The sequence below is a fragment of the Puntigrus tetrazona genome, chromosome 4 (assembly GCF_018831695.1).
Source record: "Puntigrus tetrazona isolate hp1 chromosome 4, ASM1883169v1, whole genome shotgun sequence".
NCBI classification, from domain to species: Eukaryota; Metazoa; Chordata; class Actinopteri; order Cypriniformes; family Cyprinidae; genus Puntigrus; species Puntigrus tetrazona.
The window spans coordinates 12,107,456-12,118,161 of NC_056702.1; the positions used below are offsets into that span (position 1 = coordinate 12,107,456).

The 10,706-nt window shown below is 39.5% G+C and overlaps 1 protein-coding gene across 1 annotated transcript in view; it reads left to right on the forward strand.

Annotated features, from left to right (window-relative positions):
• The window catches only part of LOC122342854 (thyrotropin-releasing hormone-degrading ectoenzyme-like), a 73,584-nt gene that overhangs the window by 33,753 nt on the left and 29,125 nt on the right, over window positions 1–10,706 (forward strand). Inside the window, 1 exon segment of the mRNA XM_043236993.1 lies at window positions 7,146–7,300. Within this exon segment, the coding sequence (XP_043092928.1) occupies window positions 7,146–7,300 (155 nt within the window).

Sequence of the window (10,706 nt, forward strand, 5' to 3'; positions counted from 1 at the left end):
TTATCAATTAATACAAAAAATCTAGCATCAAAACCCACAAAAACACATTCATTTCACAGCTTATTTCACATCAGCATAGTCTCTTTCGCATCTACTTTTAGGTCTCCTAATGGATTTCCTGAGACCAGCCTAATTAAAACAAAGCTAACTACTTCATTAAGATTCAAGCTATGAACGAGCAACTCTGAACCATAAAATTTTATTATACTATTGCTTTAAACCGATCTCCCAAACCATTTTCAGAAATCTAATCCTGAGCATTAAAGCTGTCAAATGGTTTATTGGAGGTTAGTATTAATGAACAGTTTCCAGTAACGCAGCCGTCTTGTTGAAGGGGGGAAGGATAGTTGGAGATATCGTTAGTGAATGTGTGAGACGAGCACAGAGCGTCATGGAGAGGTGGAGTGAACTGTGTGATAATGAGACGAGCTGAGAGCATCTGTTTGACCCTCTCTGGAGGCTTTTCTCCTCAGGCACCGCTGCAGCTCCACGAAGGGCCGCTCTCTTCTGCCCCGCTGCCTGCGTTAAGCGCTCAGATGTGAGAGCAGACCGCAGGGCGTCAGGGGTGATGTGGACCGAGAACGAGTCTCTCCACTTTACCATGAACACAAGAGACTCAAAATTACCCCTCTTTTCTCATATTCGGCCTCATGTGCTTTAAGTGCATTCGGCCCGAGCTTAATAAAGGTCAGTGTTAAATGAGGGCCGACATTCAGCTCTTCTTTATTCCAGACCATTTCAAATGATCATTTTTGTTGGTTTCTGTCAAGTTTGACTGTCTCTGAAGACAAAGAAACTGACAAGCAGGAGTCGTGACCCTGTATTGACTTCTCTACACTGCACTGGGATATAAAATTCAGTACAGTTTGAACTGGGTGAACAAAGCGAGAATAAAGAAAACACAGACTTTTTTCCATAAAAAGGAATATGTGAGAAATACAGAGTCAAGGTGAATCTAGGATCCACAAAGTGAGATCAACACAACAAATCCACCTCATTCTCATCATGATTTAATCGGGAAGTCTCAGCATGTTGTTAAAACACATATTAGCACATATTTTATGCGTCTGAAATAATAATTAATAAAAACACATCATTTTAGGTCTGTAACTTCATTCAGCAGGGTGATACCGTCAAACAGCTTTCATACCGAGGTGAAATTTGTGGCCCAATTAGGCAACAAAACTGCACCAATTACCAAGCTGCAAACCGAGTCTCCACACGCAGAGACATCTAAAGAAAAACCAATGCAAATTGGGAAGATCTTTTTGATAATTAATATCCAGGTGAGAGATTTTAAAGTCGGGAAACATTTCACATTAGGCCTTCATGATTTAACTGGGTAGAAACCACTAGAAAAAGAACATCTCAACATGAAAGTCTGTTTGATCAGGTGCTGATGAAACACTCTGAACCTTCTCTAAATGCAGACCGGATTCACACCAGCACCACCGACGAATGAAGCACAGTTCTGCGTGCTGACAAAGGGCTCCGTAATATATGCAAAAAAAGACAACAAGATTGATTCAAAGCAGTAAACTCGAGCTGTTTTAGGTGTTAACTGTATTATCTTGATATTAAACTATATATTACCATGCTTGGCAAAGAACTGATTGTATTTAAACTGTGCAGTAATACGGTAAAACCGTTTTCGCTACAAACCAGCGTGTTTCATCAGTGACGAACTAGTGTTCAAAAAATGCACCTTTATGGACTTTGAAATAGTTTAGCAACATCACATGAGTAAGAGTTTGAATTTGAAAATATACTTAAAATGCCAAATCTAATGCCACTTTTGAAAACAATGCGCACACATTTTAACTTTACAATTATACAAAAATGTGTAATAAAGCCTTATGTGTGATAAATTCTATGTTGAATAAAGCTATTTCTTAGTATAATTAATTGGTGCATCATGTCATTAATTAGATACAATTCTATCTTTATGACCAGATCATTTGTTGGCAAACCATCCTATTAAAAAAAAGTGGTGTAGTGATTTTGGACCAAAGATATTTTACTGTGGGTGGGGCTAAAGCAAGAATGTCCCCCTGAGAACATTGACAAGACTTGATAAGTGTTTTATTATAGTCAGAAGTAGGCTAATAACAAAAATGAATTGTGCTGTAATTATGCACAGACGTGAAAACCACAACTGAAAGCTGGAACCTCTGGTAAATTAAAGAAAGGGTTTTTGGAAATTTCACTACAAGACGGAATTGAAACATCTAAATGTCAAATCACAAGAGAAACACACACTCGGTACACTTACGTACATCCGTTTCTAATCGGTTTAATCCACTGATGGATGTTCTGTCTGTAATCCTGTAAGACTTTTGAAGGTGAAAGTAGATGTATATGATGAGAGAGTGTGTGAAAGTGAACAGCTGTTCTGTCAGACCTTCGGAGCCTGTCCTCCAACAAAAAAACGACCATATAGGTTATTTGTGCAATCACCTAATGACGACCTATGTTTACATTTTAAAGTTAAGTTTACATTTTTAAAGTTAAGTAAAGCAAGTTGTTTAAAAGTAATTACAGTGTTGTCTCTGTCATCGTGAAGTGACGTATGATTGTCATTATGCGTGTTTATTTAAATGCAATGAGTGGACTTTTTACACTGATCTCATTGTAATTTGTACATATTGTACTAGGTATGAATGACCACACCAAACCCACTCCTAAACCTACAGAAATAATGCAAAATGATGATTTTGTCACGAATCTGGTCCTCAAACTTCTGTGCACCACCAGATGTCACTCCCTCTTCACATTGACTTTTGCACCACTACACTGTTGTATTTCTCTCTGGACTTCAGTTCCCATTACCCATTGCACTGATGACACACACACACCTGATTCCAATAATAATCGCATGCTTACCTGATTACACAGCTACTTCCAGTCAGCCACACGCTACTTAAACTCTATTGATCTATCTATTACAAAGCCATTCCAGTTTGAAGTCTAGGTCCCTAGTATTACCTCGTCTGTTTCACGTGTGCTGACCCAGCCTGGGTACTGGATTTACCCTTTCATCTCGCCACTCAGATATCGTTTAGCCCTTGTTTGGATTATTGCTCGTAGCTCTGTCTAGCCCCCTTGGATCACATTTGCTGTCGACTGACCTTCGCTTGTTCTCAGAACTATTCATGTGTTTTTGCCCATGCCATACCAGTTTGCTGTTGCTCAGCCCTGCCTGTATTTCCGACCATGTCCATAAATAAAGGCCTGCAGATGGATCCGCTCCCCTTTAGAGGACAGGTTGGACCTTTATCAAATCAACATGCTAAACAGACTCACTGTTAAAGAATCTAGAACAGAAGTTAGGTCGGTTTAACTCTTATCTGAGCAACAGAATTAAACAGAAGACAGAGCTCATAACATTAACAGCTGAAGTGTGTAAAGCCTAAAGTGTTGAGCTCGCTAATGCTGTATTGAACGTTTGCTATTGTCGCTGTTTCCGGGCTTTTAACAGCTTCTATATGCTATTCTGTTGCTGTACGATTTATTACAAAACAAAAGTCCGGTGTTGAAACTAGTGTCTTAGAAATCTACGTATGTAGTGCAGAGAATAAAATAAAATGTTTGCTAAAGGAATTGTTCACCCAAGTTTGAAAATTATCCGTATTTTACTCACTCAGTAGTCATCCTAGCTGTATATGACTTTCTTCTTTCAGATGAACACAGTCAGAGTTTTTTTTTTTTTTCATTCATCCTGGCTTGATAATGCTCGTAAATAGCTCTGTAAACTGGATGTATCCGCAAGTGCCGCAACATAAAAACTAACCTATATGCCTTCAGGGGGTTCACATATCCTCTGCATATACATTTTATGAGCACATGCATTCTCTGGGCCATTCATTAACCTGCTTATTCACCCTCAATGCAATAATTTATGGTGTCATTTTCATTTTTGGGTGAACCATTCCTTTAAGTTGAAGTTAGCAATAACATTATATTTCAGTTTAATGAGCATGTAAAGCTTTAATTTCAATGGTCATAATTCTCACTCAGCTGCAGCAGCTGTTTGAGATTGAGTATTCCAGGGTAAATAGGGTAAACAGATTCATGCATCTTTCCTTTTCGCGAAGTGTATTTTTAGTGCATTGAGGTTGAATAAGCAGGTTGCTAATGAACGGCCCTTACATGCCCTCACGCACAGATCTCGCATCAAAAGAACCAGCACTGGGTGTGTTCATGGACAGCTACTTCAAACACAGATGCCTTGATGGTCATTAAGAGCAGTAATCTAATGAAGAAACATCATTAAGTCTTCGCAGTGGTTTGGCGATTGTTGCTATCAGAGCTCTGTTTCCTCTGAGACAAACACGGTGTAATCATAGTGAGTTATAACAACATGAGGCGATGTGTCTCCAACAACTATAGCATGTAATAATTGGAAATGTCTCGGCTTGTTGGGAGAATTGCGCTCGAAGGTGATGTTCGTTAACCAAGTGTTTCTGAACACTGATTATGTCACATATAGCGCCATTTCTGCCCTTCAGCTGTTGAAAAGAAAGTCTAATTTTTATTGATTTGAAAAAGCTAAGCATCGAAGTGTATGTGTCTTTCTGAGATACTTGTATTACTAAACGGTGCCTCAAACAATGTATTATTGAGGAGCTGCGCAATAATAGTTTTTTAAAACTATCAAACTTTCTGCTTTCATCTGGTGAAAACAACGCTTTACTGAACACTGAAGAATGGAGCCGAGTCATGTCTATAAACAAGAATATCATAAAAACTAGGCTGTGGGATCTTTTGAGATGAAACCTGTAACACGTATTGACAATAAAGCTAAAAATGACATACTTTAAAACACCGAATAGCGGCCAGACACAGAGATAGACACAGACAGATGAATAGAGGGAGACACATAAGAGAAGCTAAATGCATAGATTCAAATTCTTTTCTCTTCTGCCGCTCTATATACAGACAAGTGTGTAACTGATTTTTGAGTAGAGAACGTTACCAGAGAACAGATGCGCGCTGGCAGACTGAACCCTGCTGTGAGAAAAGCTTCACGTTCACTTCCTCCCGCCTTCTTCTACCATATTTCCTGTGTCGCCTCAGGACCGCTTGCCCTAAAACAGCCTCAAAGAGCAGCACGGGTAACGCAGACCCCCAGACAGAACTAGACCTCAAGCTGTGCGCGTGTGTTTGTGTAAAACTGACTGAGGTGTGAGAAACGTGATGAATAATTGCTTTGGTGGAGCTAGTGGAGGTTCTGCTCTCTGAAAACACAAGCTGTTTGTTTATTTTGATCTTACAGTTTTTCCAGACGTTCTTGGTACTGCGTCTCCTGCCATTCACTGTGCCCCGCTCTACACACCCCCTCTGTTTTGTCCCTTCATCTTCCCCTTATGGATTCCACCAGACTCCTTTAATAGCAGATGTGAAAGAGTGAATGACAGGAAATGTGGAATTTCTCCAACTTTGCATCATCATGGTTTCTGCAATGTTACGGCGCTGTCAAAATGAACCTCTTCAATCCAAAAGAGTAGAGCTTTACATATCAACTACGGTTATTGTGCCTTATAGTAACATACAGCAGCAGACAGCGGTAAGACTGATTTCCACAAAATAGAAGGACTGTGGATATCCTAGAATATAATACTAGAATGTAATATTTTGGCACTTCTATAAATATCATTTTACAAAATGATTACTGTTTTCATGTATGTGACTCAAAACCAGTCACTGGTTGCACGGATATATTTGTAGCGATAGCCGAAATGAAGTTTTGTACATTTTCTTAATAAATATATCAAAACGTAAATTTTGATTCGTAATATGCATTGCTAAAGACTTAATTTGGACAACTTTAAAGGCAATTTCCTCAGTATTTAGATTTTTTGCAGCCTCAGAATCCAGATTTTTTCCTGATAATGCATATTATAGGAGGCAATATGCCTGGTTATAATGATTACTTACAGTACATAGTATTAACATGAGTCTATCTGTTTCACTTTCAAACAATAGGATACTGTTAAAGAACCTAGATATATAACAGCGGATTGTCATATTTACATAATGATCTGGATTTGGGCTTTGAGGTGTTTAGTCTTGGTCTGGCTTTGTATCTCGAAATTTGTGACAGATGAGTTAAAAGTACAAATACTTTTGTCTCTCTCTTTACGAGCATCGGTCGTGTAATTGCAGTATGAGTCTGTATAAAAGCCCAATTAAAAGAGCATCAAGTCTCTCGTCCATAAAGAATGTTAAAAATGGCCAATTAAACCTCCTCTGTCTGATTCTGATTTGTTCTTCAATCGTTCACCTTTGCGTTGCTGTTTTCATTGTTCTCTGCCTCTTGAATGAGCTCGTCACTCCATCATTTCTGCGTAAAAGTGAAATATTAATCATGTGTGAATGTACTATCCTAATGGGGGCTCGTCATTATCTGTGAAGCGTCTTACTGCTGCTCACTTTTAATGCAGCTTTTTTTTTTTTCCCCGCCATGCAGCCCTGCAGCTTTATCAGTCGCCATGACGATTACAGCTTCCTTCCAAAACTCTGCAGCTGCTTTCAGCCCAATTCATGAAACATGCAAATAACACACACACACACACACACACACACTCCAGCCCGGCGGATAATCATGTTACAGCTTTCCTCTTCCTCTGTGGCTGATTATAAGATGTGGATTTAACAGCGCCAGAGGTTTAACTGCTTCTGTTCTCATTGGCATATGAATGGTTCCTGAGTCGGGTTGATGGAGGTGGAGGCGTTTAAACAGCTGATTCGCCGTCTGCTGTGTCACTGATACACTGACTTGAGCGAAGAAGCTATTTTAAATATGTTTGGAGGGAAATATGATTACGGAGCGGCGTGCCTTCTTGTTTTGCCGCGTTTGGTTTTGGGTTTAAAATTCAATGATCTTTGATTATAGCAATTAGACGATAAATGCGTTTGATTAAAGGCTAATCCACGTCACTTGATATCTGGATTAGAGCTCTCGTTTTGTGATGCGCAGTCATGTAGCACAGAAGAACATTTGTCTGTTTTAAAGCATCATTTATAAATGAGCGGGATGATTCATATACAGAGCTGTCACAATACCGTTTGGTTCGATCGAGCTGCTGTTTGTTGTATTTGTTGGTTTCCCGTCATTGAGCTTTGATCTTCCTCACTGTGTGCAGATCTGCTGGCGGTGCCGAAGCATCCGTACGCAGCCATGGAGAACTGGGGCCTGAGTGTGTTTGTGGAGCAGAAGATCTTGTTGGATCGTGACGTCTCCTCCTTCTCCTATCAGATGGAGCTCACCATGGTGGTGGTGCACGAGATCTGTCATCAGGTAAAACGCATTTTCACGTTATATGAGCATATGGGCTGCGGCGTAGTTGTTTTATAGCCAGTAAAGGTACATTTTGTGTCAATATCTTGAGTGTAATGAGACTACATAATGGACTAATTTAGTCCAATTACATCAGTGGATCAGTCCGAGTCACTTTTCTGACATCTTGTGTTGTTCATTTCAAGACCATTGAAGTACTGCACCTCCATTTAAGATGCAAGACTTCAATCAGGCCTGAAAATTACCCATTCTGTTTGAGGCATCCTATCTATATATGTTCCAGCAGACCATGATTCAGAGGATCTCTCTTTTAAAACGTGGTGCATTTCCTTTTCAGCCGTCACACACATTACAAGCTCTCTGGTTTTGACTCAGCCTGTCCCGCCAATGCTGTTTAGTAACATAAAGCGGATGAAGAATCATAATTATGTAAAATTTAGCACCTCTCAGACCTGTCTTTGCCATCTATAAAAAGCCAGTGCAGATTCCATTGAAAGAAAGGCAGAAAGAGAAAGACAGAGGAGTCAGAGAGTAGCAGAAGATGGTCAGTTGTTGAGTTAAAGAGCAGAACAGTGGCAGATGTAATTGGACATCTGGAGGATTTGATGCACAGCTCATATAAAAAGAGCCTTTCCGTTGGGAGTGTGAAAGTAAAGATTTATTTCCTTCATCCTCTGTTTTTCTTACTCAGTTTTTCTTTCTCTGGAGTGTTTCGTATGTCTTTCATGTGTAAAATAATACATTTTTTGTATCTTTGCATCATCGCACAGTATTAGACGCATATCAAACAAGCACCTTGTTTTATTTGCCAATGAAATGATGTTCAGTAATGGATTTTAAGAATTGCAAAGGAAATAGTCGAACTATTCATTGCATGTATCCATTTTCTACCAGCTTTTGTTTGGAGCTCTTATATCGCTGAGAACCTTGGATTGTAGTGTCTTTTGTTACGGTGGATTATTTATGAGCGTGTTGGAGATGTTCTGCGCTCTCCAGTATTGTTCTGGATTCGTCTCTTGAACAGTCTTCCTGAATCGCAGCTCCGCATTGTGTTCTAGATGCTGCCGCTTTGATAAAAGCTCGACGAGCAGCTCTTTCCTTTCCATTTTTGTTTGTTTTCACTTTTGACTTCTTTTAGGAGAAGGAAATAAAGGAAGACAATCCCCTCATCTCTCATTTCTGCTCAGATAATACAGCTCTGTCTGAACTCACTCTGAACCTTATACAGTAAAACACTCTCACGGGGAGCGTGAAATCACGATATTATTTCAGAAACAGCAATATCATACATATTTGATATTTTTAGAGCTGAAATTCATGAGGGTATCCCAGATCAGACTGTTCTCTGCATATAAACCCCTTGTTTTATGATCAGGAATAATTGAAAAGAAGCAGCGGTGGAGGCTGGAACTATAATATTGACTAGTGATGCTGTTTACAGACAGAAAACTGAAATATGTCCAATACTAGGTGTATTGTGTACGTGTACAGCACACCGTAAAGGCCATTGCACACCGCATCTGGACTTTTTGCACGTTGAAAAATAAATACGAACTCTGAAACTTTCGACTCTCATAAAAAAAATTGGATAAGGTTCGATTTTCTGCGTTTTTCGCGTCCGTAGCAAACATTTTGAGAGGTGACTGTCAAGTTTGTCCACTTCCGTCTCGCAACAGAAAGCAGCCGGAAGATCCTCACACACTGAGTTCACAGAAACTGGTGGTCTAATTTTTAATATGTGGCTCTAGTATCGCTTAGCAACGAATCAAACTGAGCCACTGACATCGTGAAGTAAACTCGGGATAATCCCCGCTGATCCTTAATAAGGAGGGGGAACTCTCCTTCCTCTCTATATCCCAGGTTTGGATAGACCCAGTATTTCCTCCTTTTATCCTCGCTGCTTGAAGACTCCGCTTTTTACTGCTCTGCGTTTTTTTTTTTTTTTTTGCAGCGGATGAATTCATACATATTCATACGTGTGCAGGGCTTCTGTGCATGAATTTTTAGGATCACAAAAATGAAAAACCCCATACTTTCTGACAGTGTGTTAAAGCTGAAAGCTACTGTTTGTGCATTAAAAATGACATTGGCAGTTAGTTTGTAAATATTATATTCAAGCTTAAAAGTACAATTATACAATTAGTAGAATTAAACTATAAGGTCACTGACTGCTTTTTTTCATACATGTTTTATACTGTATTGTATACTATTTCACAAAAACAGTACGCTTTATACAATGTAGACCATTTTACAGTGTTTTCTTATTGATTCGTATAATGCAGGTCATATGGAAAGGTCTGGTTTTTAGGTCTGGGAAAATAGTAACTGCTAAAATGTAAACTGCCAAGAGTGTGTGTTAGTGCTAGTTTAAGATGTCAGATTAAATACTGTAATCATGTAGTCGGTCCGAATGTGCTTTTAACACGAGTATGTGTGTGTGTGTGTGAGTACAGTAAGTGGGCTTATTTACAGAATGAATAAGTAAAGACAGAGATTAGCCGTCATGCATTCGAATTCCACCGCAGGGCTGTTTCAGTCTTTTGTGTCGCAGCTCTCTGGAGCTTCTGCTCATCTTTATGTTTTTAATTAAGACTCTATTTTTCTATTTAAACTGTTTCTCTGCTTCAGTCTCATAGGAATCATTGTCATATAGATTTAAGTAGCACACGGCTAATTGTTTTCCAGTGTAGATTAACTCTGAGCTCTGAGTGGGCGGGGCTAATGCTCACCTGACGTATTGATTGACGCATTCATTGTGAATGCATTAGATCAGTCCTCATCCGGCGCTTATTCTGTCATATATTAAAGGTCTGTCTGTGCTGTAATAAGTCGAGCTGGTGGCAAAGAGCCGGCGCCTGATAAATCACATTTGTATCTCTGCCTGCAGAGAATTGATTCAGGCTCTGTTTTTTTATTGTATAAGTTTATCCTTTGGCTCTCTGGGGCTCAGGACCACCTCTCTCTCTCTCTCTCTCTCTCTATACTGGCTCATTTTAATGTCAGATACTGTAGCAGTGGATTGTTAGTAGATCTGCCCCCGCCAGCGATGAGGTTTATATGTCACAGACGCTCAATCACAGTTAAATTCTCATCTCATTTCGGCCCGCAGATTAAATGATGCTGCCACAGCCCTTCATATGCAGTTATTCAGCCAATAACACAAGCTTTTATTAGAGGCTGATGCAGCTGAGGTTGAGTTTTCTTATTTTCCAACCGATCGGAGAGATGACATTCTGCCTTCTGGGGTTTGAAAATGATAGGAAAATGAGGCTTTAGTTCTCATACGCATCACGTGCATCTCAAACATTAGACATGATAGAAGTTACACATTAATTATGACGAGAAATTTCTGAGTCTGTCAGTGGAATCTTGAGTCTTTTAACTAAAATGACTCACGTCTGTTGGC